General features: G+C 32.6%; 1 protein-coding gene across 1 annotated transcript in view; it reads left to right on the plus strand.

The window, feature by feature from the left end:
- Window positions 1-17,319, plus strand: part of LRP1B (LDL receptor related protein 1B) — a 1,793,989-nt gene that overhangs the window by 1,173,463 nt on the left and 603,207 nt on the right. The window contains exons 26-27 of the mRNA XM_033112843.1: window positions 4,644-4,808; window positions 5,157-5,401. Of these exons, the coding sequence (XP_032968734.1) occupies window positions 4,644-4,808; window positions 5,157-5,401 (410 nt within the window). The remainder of the gene's footprint in view (window positions 1-4,643; window positions 4,809-5,156; window positions 5,402-17,319) is intronic.

Consider the following 17,319-nt stretch of genomic DNA (forward strand, 5'->3'; position numbering starts at 1 on the left):
TCAGCCTGATACAGGCTAACCCATAAATGCAGGAACTGTAGAATCAGTACACTGTAGTGTCCTTTTTGAAAGCAACCGTGGCTGAACATTTCCATATGTCCTGTAAGAAAGGATATTCAGTCTTTGTATATTTGAAAAAATAATGCATTCATTGAAAAGCTAATACATTTTAACCATAAAAAGAAAGTAATGTGGGAAAAACGATTCTTTTAAAATACCACATCGTGAAGTATACAAAAGACTGCCTAGAATTTTATGAAACATTGATCCTTGAAATCAACTTTTAAAATTGATAGTAAACTGACTTTTGGCAAGTTTAAGAATACTGTCAGAGAAGCTGATTCTAGAACATTGTATTTTATAAAAAGTATTGTAAATTTCCCACCTGAATTGGTGAAAGATTAAGATCACAGTGACCACTACAGAAGAAACAGCTTAATGCAGCTATATTTAGTGAAGAAATGTAGGGATTACTCATTTTAGAATGCTGCAAGTCGTCCCAAGCCACTACATATATATATATAATCATATATAATCATATATATATATATATATAATCATATATAATCATATATATATATATATATATATATATATGATTTTTTTTGTGTCCACTGGAAGCATCTATTTGAGAGTCCACAGTGCCATTTTTGTAAACTTACATACAGAGCATGTAGATTTGCAGAGGTGCTGATATGTATATTGAAATTGCCATGACCACACAAGGCAGAACTAGGTAGAAAGTTACAAGGGAGACACCAAATCTCCATTTGTTATACATGCAAATGACAATGCTTCAGAAGTCTTTGGGTCATTAATCCAGAGCGTGAAGTACAGACTTGTCTAGATCAGGTGGTGGTTTATCCATGGATACTCAGAGTACCTATGACTCTCAAATTCACTGTTTGTTTTCAGGGATTATTTTTACTAATCTTTTTCAAACCTGAAAATCTCTGTACTTTACCTTGTTTGTCAGTATATTACATTTAATTTGACTGTGCTATGTTGGTTTTGTTTCTATTTTAAATCTTATTTTCTTAATGCTAAGTTTAAAGGGCAGCTGACAGACAGCTTGTGTCAGTGAAAAGATGTGCACATCCAAAAGTAAATTTGAAGTGAGACGTAGAATTCATTTCATATTCATTCTTTTTAAGAAAAACATTCAGCTACTTAACTGAATAGCCTACCAACTTTCTATTAATTAACCTTTGTTTCATTTTAACTGGCAACATATTATATATCTATATCTATATCTTTATCTATATCTACATCTATGTCTATATATAGCTTATAGATTATGTTATGCTTATATTTTAGATAAGTAGTATGTTTTCATACAAAACAATTTCATCATTAAACATTAGTCTTTTCAGAATAACATTCCAAAAATGAGATTTTATGAATGTCCTCTAGTCCATTGTGAAAACTTTTATCTATTTGTTTAATGTTGACTTATTCACACTTTTGAATGTTTTATTATATATTTTTTCAAATATACAGGATAAAAGGAATTATATAATAAACTTCATCTTATCTATCACAAAGCTTCAAAAATTATGAACACATTGCCCTATGATATATTAAATGTTCATTTTTATTCTTTCCCAACTATTTACTTAATTTATTCAAATATTTTGTGGTTAAACAATGAATAATTTGGATATTGCTTTTGTGTATATGTTCCCGACACCACCAGACACCAGAGATGTGGAAACTCCTAAAGCTACCCATAAAACTAAACAAAAAAACAAACAAACAAAAAAAAATTAACATGAACTCATTGTTTGAGAGACATTCTATAATATAAATCCAATCCTCTGACCTACTCCTCTAAATCCTTTTTTCATGCCTTTGACTCATGCTTATTTTATAAAACTAATCTACCTTCACATACATATATACGTATATATATGTATATATATATACATATATGCTGTTTTCACACTTAAACATTGTCATTAGCAATAATTTTCATTCTCTTTCTCTCTTTCTCTCTCTCTCCTTTTTCTCCCCCCCATTTCTTTAATAGTTTGTAAAGACTGAAATTTTGCTTTTAACAAATACTCTCTATGAATATGTGTGTGTGTGCATGCTTGTACAAACACAAATGTTTTCTATGTCCTAGCCATTCTATGAGTGAAATTAGTTATATGCATTACTTCATCGCATGTTCCTGACAAGTGTGATCATTATGCTGTTCGTTTACAGAAGAGAAAATGGATTCTGAGATTAATTATGGTGGAGTGGGGCAGACCCCAACCTTGGCTTCGAGTTTGGCACAAAAGCATCCACATTGCCACAATTCAACTTTGACACAATTATTTAATAATTATGAACTTTCATTCTATCAAGAAGGTCAATATCATCCTTCACTGTCCACCATTCTCTTTTAGCTCACATAATTCATTATATAATGTTTTGAATTATCTTCTAATTACTCCATATTTGTAATTCCTATGTCCTGTAAAAGACTATAAACGTCTTAAAAATTGAAGTCATGATGAAAGCTTAGTTTACATCATTCAACATTTCCTTAAATAGACATAATACATTAAGAAGAAAAAGAAGAAGAAGAAGAAGAAGGAGAAGGAGAAGAAGATAGGTTGAATTGGATTTTAAATTTTGTTCCAGAGGATTGTTTCATTTTCCAAGATAATCCACCAAATCCCGATACTAAAGGATTATTCAAAATAATTGAGGAATTAAAAATGGCGATATATATATACATATATGTATATATATGTATATATGTGTGTATATATGTGTGTATACACACACACACACACACACACACATATTTAATTTATTTTTTACCAATAATTTTAACATTTGTCACCAAAATGTTTTCAGAAATAAGAAAATTTACTGGACTGTCGGTTTATCTCCAGTCCTTTGTGTTCTCCCATACCTAATCCCATGCTATCCATTGGGATCTAATACCAAAGTCGAGAAGGCAACTAAACGTGCACCTACTTCTGTACCAGATGCTTTCCCTTTGCTATTTTATTTAATGGCATGGCATTAAAGTTAGATATTAAAAGCATGAAAACAGAAATTAAGCTCTCTAGGTCCCCATCTCTTTGCCACTTGATAGCTATGTAACCCTGATCAAGTAATTTAACTTCTCTAAGCTCGTTTTCTCATCTGTAAAACATGGATAACTAGCTGTGGTCTAATGGCAATTAAATGAGATAATCTATATAAAGCTGAAAATAGTCAATGGAACACAATAAACATTCAAAAAATATTAGCTGTTGTAATAATTGCCAAATTGTTGAGTGACTACATTATGTAATCACTATTGAAACATTCATCAACAGTGTAGACCCCTATCAATTAAACATAAACCATCCATTACCTAATAGCCTTAAAAATCAAATGCATGACTTGTAGCATTTAATGCCTGTTGTGTAGAACTGTTTATGCACTATGAATTTCTAGATTTACAAATAACACTTGTTAAAAAAAGTAATGATCTTTAACATATAAAAAGGTGTGTTTTAATAATTGCATGTCTATATATATATCAAAGTATATGCTTTTCTTCTGTTGCTGTTTATTTTTTTTCTACATCCTCTGGCATATGATCTATTCCATCCATTTGAATCTAATTATCATCTACATACATATGACTTCCAAATTATGTCTCCAGCTCGGCCTTCTTCTCTGAACTTCACCCTGGCATACTATAGCTTCCTGGCTGTCTCCTTTTGGATGTCTTGAAATCTCAAGATGAAAAATCAAAACCAAATTATTGATTGCTATCCACACCCATCTATACTCAATTATCAGCTCTTAAAATCTGTTCTTTTTCCATTTTTCCCATTTCACTTAGTGGATTTCTCACATGCCCTCTCACTATCCTCACTCTGAGTTTACTAAAACAAGAAACTGACAGTCCCTATGATTCCATTCTCTGCCTCATTCTCTACATCCAGTCATCAACTAGTCCTAGCAATGTTCCCTCCAAAATGTATCTTGAATCCATTTGCTTATCTTCACTGCCACCAGCATACTCCAAACCACTATCCCTTTGGTCCTTTAAAATAACCACCTGACATAGCCAGAATCTCGCCTCACTATAATCCAGTTATATATGATACCATGTTTTTATCCTGCTTAAATATGTCTCTTATTCACTTGCAATAAAATACCAAATAATCGCCTTATCTTACAAGACCCATAAGGTAACCCTTTTCAACTTTATCTTCTTTCCCTTTCCTCCACCATATTTTTGATTCATTGGCCTTATGTCTGTTCCCCCCATAGCTCATATTTTTCTGTCTCCATTAGGGCCTTTGTATCCGCTATTTATTTTGCTTTTTATACTACTCTCCTCATCTTTCAGATTCTGTGTAAACATCACCTTCATGCTTTTGTCCTTGATCATCTTCTATAAGTAGGTCACTCACCTGCTATTTTGTCTATTAACAACTTTTTCTTCAAAATATTTTAGAAGCTATAGTTATATCCATGTGTTTATTTAGTCTCCTCCTCTGGACTGTAAGCCCCATGAGGGTAGGTAATATGCCATTTCTCTTGCCATTGTTTACCTACCCAGCGCCTAGCATATAGAAGGCATTCAGTAAATAGTTGTGAAATGAATGGCTGAAACAATAGTATTTTTTTTTCTTTTTGTTCAGAATTCTCTTCTGGACAGATTGGGATGCCAATTTTCCTCGCATTGAATCTGCCTCTATGAGTGGTGCTGGGAGAAAAACTGTCTACAAAGACATGAAAACAGGGGCTTGGCCTAATGGACTGACTGTGGACCACTTTGAAAAAAGGATAGTTTGGACAGATGCCAGGTTAAAAAATAATCTCTTCTCTATTTTCTGTTACCATCCTCAGATAATATTTACAAATTCAAAATGTGTCCTAATATGCATGTATAAATGTATACACACATTGAAATAGGCGGTGATTTTTGTTTCGTTTTTACTATAATGGTGGTGATTTTCTGGCAGTTGGCGGTGGCTTTTTGTTTTTTTTTGTTATGATGGCTTTTTTTTCCCTACAAATTAGATACAGGCCCATAAAAATAGACTTTATAAAATATTTCTCTGTCATTTACCTAAGTAAGACGATCACATCACTACACTATTTGAATGAGTTTTGATAAACAGCTGAAAAATGATGTATTTATCTTTCTGTAGGTCAGATGCTATATATTCAGCCCTCTATGATGGAACAGGCATGATAGAAATCATCCGGGGCCATGAATACCTTTCTCATCCCTTTGCTGTGTCTCTATATGGGAGTGAGGTCTATTGGACTGACTGGAGGACCAACACCTTATCTAAAGCCAATAAGTGGACAGGGCAGAATGTCAGTGTGATTCAGAAAACCAGTGCCCAGCCATTTGACCTTCAGATATACCACCCTAGTCGTCAGCCACAGGGTAAGTGCTTGTCATGAATTAACCACCCAGAAGGTATTTTCACCTGAATCGTATAATATTTGAATTATAAAATAACTTTGGTAAGTTAACAATTATTAATATTTATGTATATTGTAGAATGGGAGTGGTTCCAGCCTTTATTTTAATTAGTTCAGAATATTTTTCTTTCCCTTTTTGTTTCTTTCTTATAGAAATAGAGAAATCTTAGAAATTAAGGGTTTTACACCAAGTCCACAGATTTTTAGTCACATTTATATCAATAGAAAGATACTGTGGGAAGTTTTAGAAAGTTTTCAGGATTGGAATATCTTATCTAAGTATGATCAGTAAATTAGCGGAGAATGCCAAGGATACATTTATGTTAAACCCCCACCCGAAGTAGTCGCTGGGCAGGATAATGGGAGGAAAAGGAGTGGTGCCGTAAGAAAGCATAAACTATCCACTTAAGCTTATCCATTTGAAGAGAACTGAGTTCACACAAACATGTCTGCTACCTCTCCCCATGGATTTCACATGCTAGTGCCATAGAAATCTTCATCGTGGGTTTGTGCTTTCATTTCCTCCAATTAATCATCACCAAATGTTCTTAATTCTAAGTAAGTATCACATTTATTTTTCTTTTCTGGGATACCTGGTCTATTTGGTACAACATCAGCTCATCTTTTTATAACTGTTGTCTGACTCTTCCCCATTATGACATGTGTAATAATCTATGGAAATCTCATTCCAATGCAAATGATGTTCCCTTTACCATTAACGTGTGCTTATTTGAGACATAATTCTCAGATGACAAGCTCTTTCCTACAGAGGGTCTATTTTCTCCTAATTTCAATGTAGTTTAAGCAGACCTTCCACCTCATTGGCATTTCTGGTCTTATGGACCATACTTCAAGCCTCATTTTGAATTCGTATAATCTTCTCCTATGTTGATTAAAAATACATTTGTGGTCCATAAATTCCATGGCAATCCTTTTTCTTTGATATTTGGTCTTCATTCTCCCTTGATACTGTTTTTTCCCATCAAAATGACCTCATCTGTAAAGTGTCTGCGCCCCTCTCTCTGACAATCTGATTCAGTCTAGTTCTTTTCCCAGGTACACTCAATTTCTCAGTTTCAATTTTCTTATGTAATTGATCCTTCTTTGTCACATGGGAGTTTCTAGTATACACCCTGGATTATGTGGGCAATTACTTTAATCCTTTCCTGTCACCCTTAACTGCTTTACTCCTTTCATCCTATCCTTTCATCCTACAAACCTGCAAAGCATGAGGGCATTAAAGGGAGGAAATATAGCTTAATCATGTTTGCACTTAATAGGCATTCAGTAAATATATTGGATTTAGCTGAATTGAAATTAGGCAAGAAATCATGATTCTGACCAGCAATATACCACTGTTATAATGGGGGGGGGGATATATATATATATATATATATATATATATATATATATATATGTATATATATATATTTTTTTTTTCTAAAAAAACTTCCCTCAGCATGGAGGAGTATCTAGTCATAGACAGGCACTTACAAGATGGGATTGGTTTTAATTTTTAAAAGGCAAAAATACATACATATATATTTTTGTCTCCCAGGCTGTTCAGCATTTTGTAGGAAGTAGAAGTTTTATGTTAGAGTAGTTTACATAAATTGGACCATGAAAAATGGCTTGGATCTATGTGTTATATCATCCCCCTCCCTCAAAATAAGATCCATGGATTTCATTTAGTAACTGACTGTCTGATTTCCCACATTGACCTGGCCCCTAGCAAATTCATAGAATGGGAAGAAACTTGATACCTTGAAGTCTTTTTGACATTTTCATATATACAGAATGGAAGTGAGACATTCAGTATGATTAATTTGGTTGGAGAAATATGTTCTTGACATCTTTACTTAACTTGAAAATTGAAAATAAGGAAATTTTTGCTGTATGGATCTAATTTAACATATCTTCCCAGGATTCAAGGTAGATATTCTAGTCTTTATATCCTTCTAGAGAATGTCACCTATAAGGAGAACTTACATTTTCCTAAACAAAATTTAGTTTCCAATTTTGAGAATGATCAGAGAACATCATACTTTTCTCCATTATAAACATCACTGAGATTATCCATCCTGTTTATATGCTTCTATGAAGTAACACTTCCAATGTTAGGGGAATTTTTTTTTTTTTAAAGATGCAGGAATGTATTGACTATTTTATTACCAAAGGTAAAGTTACAATGAAAGTGGTGACAAAGTTCAGCATTAGCAGAAGTCCAATAGTAATAGACCCTTGTTTTCCAGTGAATGAATGTGAGGTCCATGAAAAAATAATATTAATAAATTTTAAAATACATGACATTCAGTGTTATAAAATTGAAATATATATTTTAAAAATTAAAGAAATAAAGGTTAGAACTATTCTTTGAAGATATCTAATCCTCCAAGTAGAAAATTAATAAAAGTTTTAGCCCCAGTTTTCTTACAAGTAAGCATTCATCATGTGTACATTTCCAGTTTGGTTATTGGACATTTAAGCAGAATTTCTAAAAAAGGAAATCTACATTAGATTCTTTTGTTCCTAAAGTTGTTATATGAATTTAAGAAGAAATAAATCAAAGCGTTTTTAAACATATGCAATATAAAAGAGCAATAGTGTATATTTTAAAACTACATTTTCACATTTTTTGTAGTACGAGGAAGCTGAGCTTACATTTAATGGCAGGGACTTTGGGGCCCAAATGCCTGGGCTCAAATCCCAGCCCTACAATTTATTAATTGTATGATTTTGCACAGATACTTAACTTCTCTGTGCCACAGTTTCCTCATCTTTAAACTAAAGGTAATCATTGTATCTACATCATAGGCTTGAGTAAACATGAGATTAATAGTCATTAAATATGGACATTTGAAACACAAGTTAATACCTGAAAAGTTCTTAGAACAGTGTCTCACCCATTGTCAGTGCTTTGTGTTTATATACATAAGTAAATAATTTTTTTAAAAAAGTAACCATTGTTGCATTCCTATTATCTTAGCCACCTTTCGTTGAAATTTAGGTTATATTACTTTTCTGAGACATTTTGAATACATTTTTATCACATTCAAATAATTCGTAATGGCATTAATATCATGATTTTCTATATCAGACCTATTTGTTTAAAGACAATGCCAATAAAAGTGTGAATCACAACTATAAATAAGAGCAATAGGATCGCTCATGATCTATCAAGAGAAAGCAGATATAATCAGGTGACTAGACCATCAAATCTATTCTGTCCACACTCAGGTTACCATCTAACACCACTGCTTATAGACACAGTGAAGAGCATAAAAGCTGTGGTTATACTAGGAAAAGGAATATTTAAAGTTTATTTAATACCGTATTGTAAAATAATATTTTCCTATAACAGGTAAGGTCTGTAATGCAGAAAAACAGGAATCAGAGTAAATATACACCCATTTTCCCCACTCACAAAGCAACAAACATTTCAATGGTTTTTCTTCTAGTTGTTTCAATAGAGGTGTTCAATCACATACAATACACACACACACACACACACAACAAAAACAACAACAACAAAAACCTGTCACTATTTATTGATGAACTACTATGTGCCATTTAGTTTTTACTTTTTTCCAAAATTATCAGAGCCATCTAACAGGATAATCTCACTTTCTAGGAGAACACTGAAGCTCAGGGAAGTGACATTACCTAGCTCAGAGTAATAAAGCTCATCAAAGCCAGCACCAAAATTCCAAGGAGCGTGACCAACTCCACAGTCCATGTTTCATTCTCTTCTAAATTAAGAAAGCTTTTGTATCTCTTCAAATTTAATATTACTTTATTGTTAACTTTGTATGTTTCTTTTTACACTTAGCATTAGCATTCTCCCTTGTTATTACTGATACCTCATAAATCTCATTTTTAATTACTACATATTTTCACATAGCATATGACTATCAAAAATGTTCTCAACTATTCATTTATTTTTGGATATTTAGTTTGAGTTTAGTTCATTTCTATTCTGTCATTAATAGCTTTAATACATGCATCTATACATACATAATTTTTCCATATTTAATAGTTTTGGGTTTTGTTATTATTGTCAGCAAATCGTGAGATCTTTTGTAGTTGCCTCCAGAAACAAATACATGAACATAAGCCCTTCCAAGAAGCAAAAGAATCACTAAATCTGAATGAAAATTATGTCATACTCTTTCTTATATTATTTTTAATTAATTGATTAATTAATTGTTTTTAAATCTAGTATCTTAACGACTTTTGAATATTTAATACAGTATTATTTATTATAGTCAGCATGCTGTACATTACATCCCCATGATTTACTTATTTTTATCACTGCAAGTTTATATCTTTTGACCCCCTTTATCCATTTTGTCCACCCCTCCTACCCCATACCTCTCTAGCAACTACCAATTTGAGTTTTGTTTTAGATTCCATATATAAGTGAGATCATAAGGAGGTATTTGTCTTTGTTAATCTGACTTATTTTACTTAGCATAATGACCTCAAGTCCATGTTGTTGCAAATGGCAAGATGTCCTTTTTTTCATATTGTTGAATAATATTCTAGTGTGTGTGTGTGTGTGTGTGTGTGTGTGTGTATTGTGTGTGTGTATTATATTTTCTTTATCAATTCATCCGTTGGTGAACACTTAGGTTGTTTTCATGTCTTGGCTATTGTAATTAAATCTGTAATGTACATGAGACTACATATATATTTTTTTTGATTTAGTATATCTGTTTTCTTTGGATAAATACCAGACGTGGAATTGCTGGATTGTATGACAGTTTTATTTTTAATTCTTTGAGGAACCTCCATACTGTTTCCTATAGTGGCTATATCAATTTGTATTGTCACCAACAGTGCACAAGAGTGGCCTTTACTCCATATCCTCTCCAACACTTGTTATTTCTTGCCTTTCTGATAGCCATTTTAACAGGTGTGAGATGATATCTCATTGTGGTTTTGATTTGCATTTCTCTGAAAATTAGTGATGCTGAGCATCTTTTCATGTATTTATTGGCCATCTGTATGTCTTCCTTGCAAATATGTCTAATCAGCTCCTCTACTCATTTCTGAATCTGATTGTTGTTTGTTTTTGCTATTGAGTTGTATTATTTTTTATACGTATTTTGGATATGTTAACCTCTTATCAGATACATTATTTGAAAATATTTTCTCCTGTTTGCTAGGTTGTCTTTTCATTTTGTAAATGATTTCCTTTTCTGTACAGAAATTTTTAAGTTTGATGTAGTTCCTCTTGTTGCTTTTTGTTTTTGATGCCTTTGCTTTTGGTGTCAAATCTAAAAAATCATCACCAAGACAGATGTTTCCACCTATGTTTTCTTCTAGTTTTATGGTTTCCCAGATCATATTCAAGTCTTTAATCCATTTGAGTTCACTTTTTTTATATGATGTAAAATAGTGGCCCAGTTTCATTCTTCTGTGTATGGGTATGCATTTTCCCCAGCACCATTTATCCTGTTCTTTCTCCATTTTATATTCTTAGCCCCTTTGCCATAAATCTATCGACCCTATATGTGTAAATTTATTTTTGAGCTCTCTATTTTGTCCATGGATCTATGTGTCTCTTTTTATGATCCTATATTATTTTTAGAACAAAAATGTTATCTGTCTATATGAATATGTATTATTTAGGAGATACGTACATTCACACACACACACACACATAATGTAGTTCTGGTTCTACCAGAGTTCTATCTGAGCTCTGACAGGAATCCATATCAGATAGGGATACAAATCCATAATAAATACATACACACATACATACATACATACATACATACATACATAAACTATAACCAAAATGTAGGTATGGCTACCCTAATTTGAAACCCAACATTACTAAATTAAATCCAACTTTGACTTTAAAGAGAGAAATATAACACGATAAGTTGGATTTAGTCCAGGAATAATAATAATCGGAGGTGCTCCAGTTAGAGCAGAAGGGAGGGTAGAGCAACCAGCTCAAGGTTCAGCTGCCTCATCCCACCACTTTGTTCTCCACAGGAGCCCTCAGTTTTGGCTAGCACATTTGGATATTGTGCTATTGGCAGTGGGGGCCCGGGTGGCAGGAGAGTGGGCATGAAATATGTCTAATTATAGGCGTGACATATGGATTTCATGTGTTAGGCATGTATTTATGATATCAAAGTGAAGATAAAATGGAGGACGGGATAGATTGGAGATGAGGCAGGTAGTATTAGGCACATGACATCGCCAAAAAAATAAAGCAAGAAAGTCTAGAGCAAAGCAAAAGGACACAAAGTAATAGTAGTTTTATTGTGAGGAGACTGACAACAAAAATTTGAATATAAAATATTGGGAAGTTTGGAACTAGAATTTCACATAAAGTGTACCATTTTTACACTGGTTAGATAATCATATTTTATCCCCATACGCTTTTGGAAGACTTATATGTTTTCACCCTATTCCATCAATTGGACTGATAACTGGGTACTTTAACTTACATTTGCTGTATTTGGTGTTTTGGCAATTCATCACATATAGCTGATACTTATGGATACCTACTGAATAAATACATACAAGAATGTTTTTCCTTAGCATAGAGAGAAGTTATATAAATCCACATGTTGTTTTTTCTCTTTTATATTGAGCAAGAACACCAAAATTGTAGGTTTCCCCTTAATTGAAGCCTTAATTTATATTTATAAAGCCATCTAATCTAAATATATTTTATCACTAAGCACAGATATTATTTGAATAGTAATATTAATTGAATAAATGTTGAGTATATTAAAAACAGTAGCAGCAGCTACTTTTTTATAATAAACCTTTTTTTGAACTATGTGTTAGTTTTTTTGTTTGGACATTGAGATCAGGGCTTGCATGATTAAATATTAAATAAAAATGGCTTCATGATTATGACTTTGTAATAATAAGGTAGGTAATAAAACTTGTATAGTGTTTTATTAGTGTTTTACAAATATCACTCTTAATCTACACAAATATTTTCAGGAAAAATTTTCCTTCTGAGAGACTTATCACTTCAGAGCCACATATCAATTTTAAATCTTTACATAATTCATTTTTTTACCTCTTCCATATTCATGGTAAACACCGTAAGAACTTCGTTAGCACTTAGAGCTTGTAGGGTTATTTGATGTTTTCCTAACTCTGTTTTGTATACGCAATGGATTATAAAAATCATTTGAGTATTAGAGTGTATATTATTTATTTGTGTCAACTATAGAGTCTAGCTAAGTCATTTATTATAACAATATTAAGAATTATAATAATAGCACCTGACACTTGCTAATCCTCATTGCAACAAAGTTTCACAGATAAAGAACCTAAGGCAGAGAAATGCTAAGATTTTTGGGTTCTACTCAAAAGCTCTGATTCAGTAAGTCTGGGCTGTGGTTTGAGATTTTACGTTTTTAACAAGTTCCCAGGGCATGTTGATCCTTCCTTAAGGACTGCTGCTCAAAGGGAAGGAGAAGAACATTAAAAACAGTTGGTCAAGGGAGTGAAAAGAGCAGATTTGCATGCTAGAAACTGAACTCCATCTGTGCAATGAACAGTTTGGAGAGAGAGAGAGGACTGCAGGTAGGAGACTAGTAGGGATGCTTCTTCAGCTGATTGGGATGTAGCTGATGCCAAAATCTGGGACATGGTCATAAGAACAGAGAGAATGGTATAGTTGAGATGCACTTAAAGGCAAAATCAATTAAAATAGTGATAGAGGTCTGTGTAGTGAGAAAGGTTGGGGCAAGAATGAAGAATTTTGGAATTGCTTTAGTTTACTAGTTTCTGTAACCGGCATCACAATCAAAGTGTGACATACAGACCATGGTAATGGTTTAGGAGAGGAATTAGCAAACTTGTTTTGTGAAAGACTAGATAGTAAGTATTTTAGGCTTTAACGGGCCATATGTCTCTGTTGTAACTGTTTACTCTTGCTGTTATATTGTGGAAACAGTCAGATAGAAATGGATCAAATACCTAAACTTAAGACCTGAAACAATAAACTGCATAGAAGAAAACATAGGTACTAAACTTAGGGACCTTGAGGTCAAAGAGCATTTTATGAATTTGACTCCAAAGGCAAAGGAAGTAAAAGCTAAAATAAATGAATGGGACTATATCAAACTAAAAAGCTTCTGCACGGCAAAAGAAACCATCCAACAAAATAAAGAGGCAACCAACCAAATGAGAGAAGATTTTTGTAAAGAATGCCTTCAATACGGGGCTAATATCCAAAATATATTTGGATATATATACAAACTCATACAACTCAACAACAAAAAACAAACAATCCAATTCAAAAATGGGCAGAGGACCTGAAGAAACATTTCCCCAAAGAAAACATACAAATGGAAAATAGACATATGAAAAAATGCTCAACATCACTAATAACCAGATAAATGCAAATAAAAACCACAATGAGATATCACTTCACCCCAGTCAGAATGGCTATCATCAACAAGACAAATAGTAACAAGTGTTGGAGAGGCTGTGGAGAAAAAGGAACCCTCATACACTGTTGGTGGGAATGCAGATTGGTGCAGCCGCTATGGAAGGCAGTGTGGAGGTTCCTCAAAAAATTAAGAATAGAATTACCATATGACCCAGCAATCCCTCTCCTGGGTATCTACCAAAAAAATCCGAAAACATTTATTTGTAAAGATATTTGTTCTCCTATGTTCATTGCAGCTTTATTTGTGGTGGCCAAGAGATGGAAACAACCAAAGTGTCCTTCAGTAGATGAGTGGATAAAGAAGTTGTGGTATATATACACAATGGAATACTATTTGGCCACAAGAAAAGATGAAATAGTACCATTTGCAAAACATGGATGGATCTTCAGATTATAATGCTAAGCGAGATAAGTTAGACAGCAAAAATAGAGAACCACATGATTTCATCAATATGTAGCATATAAAACTGAAAACAACAAAAGAACAAGACAAACAAAAGAAGATACAAAAACTCATAAAAATAGACAATAGTTTAGTGGTTACCAGAGGGTAATGAAGGAGGAGGATTCTAGAAGAGGGTAAATGGGGTCAAATATATGGTGATGGAAGGAGAACTGACTCTGGGTGGTAAACACATAAGGTGAGATATAGATGATGTATTACAGAATTGTGCACCTGAAATCTATGTAACTTTACTGACAATTGTCACCCCAATTGTAAACTTTAATTTAAAAAAAAGAAAGAAAAGAAAAGAAAAATGAAAAGAAGATGAATAAGTTGTCTGTTCCAGCAAAATTTCATTTATATACTCTGGATTTTCATTTTCATAAAAATTTCATGTGTTATAAAATATTATTCTTTCTTTAGTGTGTGTGTGTTGTTGTTATTTTCCCCCCACCATTTAAAAAAGTAATTCACAGGCCGGCATTAAATCCTAGCCTCATCTTATAAGGGGAATTGTTTGTAAACATGGGGAAAGTGTAACTTTCTTTTTTTGCATGTATGAGTACATCTCCCATCCATCATTCTTTGTGTCCTCTCTCAGCCTAAAAGTGTTTTCTGATTTAAAACTTCAGTTGTGACTTAAACACCCAGTGAAACTGCATTTGTTCATGAATCCAGAAAGATTTTACCACTCTGTTTTTGTTTGTTTGCTTTTGTTTTGTTTTGTTTTTGTTTTCTTTTATATGGTTTCTTTAGCTGCTCTGATTGGAATGTTTTCTTAAAATAACTCAAGAATGTGATTGTCACTTTAAATGTAGAATGTTGCAAATACTTTATCCATTAGACTTTCACCAATTACAAAATGCTTTTCCCTTCTTGAGGGAAATTTTCTGCCTGAAAAGGATTCAGTTTACTGGGGACTTAATAAATATTTGTTGATAAAAAAATACTATTTTGCAGGGACCGTTTTATTTTATTTTCAAAGACAGGCTTTCTGACTCAACTGTCCCTTTTAATTTTGTTCTTGAAACCCACAGCGACTGGCACATGTACAAAGTGTTTTATATAACACATTAAAATGGCACAACCCTTAGAAAAACTAATCAAACACAGAAACAGAATGAATGAGACATGAGGAGTTTCTTCGTAGTCACAACAATTAGGTGAAATATATTTATAAAACTTACACTCTAAGTCAGCATCTATCTCCTATTCCTTTTTTTATCAGGTATCCATGAATTGTTAAATGAATGAATAAATCTAAGTGAATTGCTGCATTTAGAGAAGTAGTATGTATAATGGTTAAGGCTCATTTTATGGAATCTAAAACTTTATTCCTCTCTTAATAGTTGTGTGATTATAGTTTGTTTATTTTTTAACCTTTTTTCAAAATTAAATTTACTCTTCTGTAAAGTGGAGGTAATTTATTATTTTTATAAACAAAAATGCCCAGTAAAAGGAATAAATAAAAATAATGCTTACAAAACACTTAGCACATTTTCTAGCATATTGTGATAAAAATAGATCATTCAATGTATGGAACCTCTATTCTTTCTATCAATGTTTATCTCACCTGCATGTTATATTAAGACACTATAAGGATAATTGCAGGCTGTTTCTCAGAGTAGTTTTAACAGTTAAATGATTTGAGTGCCTCCAATTGCTTCAGGAAAATATTTCTATAGAAAATTAAATTGTTCTTGATATTTGTAAGAAAACTGGCTGATCTTATTTTTTTTTTAAATCTAGATTCTAACATATTAGTAACCCCATTTATTCCTTTAGGGACGAAGTATCACTTATGAAACTTGAGGAATGAGGGATTCCATATGGGGCTATTGATATATTCAATTACAAGCAACTTTTTTTCATATGATTAATATGAAAACCCATGTTTAAATGTGACAGAGTTGAATTTTAAATATTTGAAGGTTACTTAAATTGCTCACTTCCACACTTTATTATATTAAGATTAACTAACTGCCATATATATATATATATATATATATATATATATATATCCCTCCATCCTACATATTATTAATTCTGTTAAAAATACTGTTTTCCTCACATTTAACTGTTTAATAGTGTCTCTTTCATATATTTACATACTACCTTTAAGAGATTTATTTTATTTAGCATGCATCCTATCTTAAAATAGTAATATTTCTAAGAATGGTAAGCCGATGTGAAATAGTTAAAACAAAATGTTTCTACCTTTACTTGTAGTTGATATCAGCACCTTTGAAACATGAGAATTCTCACCACTGAGGTGAAGTGAAATGACGGTGATATCAAAGAAAGGAAGAATTAATGAGATTTGAGAAAACTTGTGAGGCTTCTATAATGAGGTGTTTAGAACATTGTGCAGTACCAAGAGCCTAAGAGAAGGGCGAGAGGGAATGAGCAATGAAGAAGAAATGAGCGTTGAAACATGCCAAAGACACATTGCTACGTCATTCAAACGATTGATATAAAAACATCACAGAGGGAATCACTTTCTCCTCTTATACTTCCTTCCTACAATAGATTGTCCTCTGCTCCCAATACCAGTAATAAAGACTATGACCTAATTTAGGTTTTTAATGACTATTTATGTGTCATCGTAAAATCATATTATGAATTAATGGGTTTTTTTGGTTCATCTGAAAAATAAATATTCACCATTTTTAGCGTTATTTCCTTGGCAAAATATAATACAAATATCAAACAACTAAGCTGCAAATGAATTCATATGCAATTAGTAGTAAGTTTATTGGCATTGTAAATTGCTATTTTGTGGTACAATAATACAGCCTATCTTGGAGCAGTGAAAAAGATTAGTAAGAAAGAAAATTCTCTCTTCTTTGGTATTGGCTGATTGATGTACATGCCTCAGTCATACAAGGCTAAGTGATTTAGAGCCCTTCATTAAGATCCGTTAAGAGGCAAACCCATCTGCTACCATTTTGGGGCCAGAATTCTTAGTTGTGGGGGGCTTTCCTGTGAATTGTAGATA

Source organism: Rhinolophus ferrumequinum, chromosome 8, assembly GCF_004115265.2.
Source record: "Rhinolophus ferrumequinum isolate MPI-CBG mRhiFer1 chromosome 8, mRhiFer1_v1.p, whole genome shotgun sequence".
NCBI classification, from domain to species: domain Eukaryota; kingdom Metazoa; phylum Chordata; class Mammalia; order Chiroptera; family Rhinolophidae; genus Rhinolophus; species Rhinolophus ferrumequinum.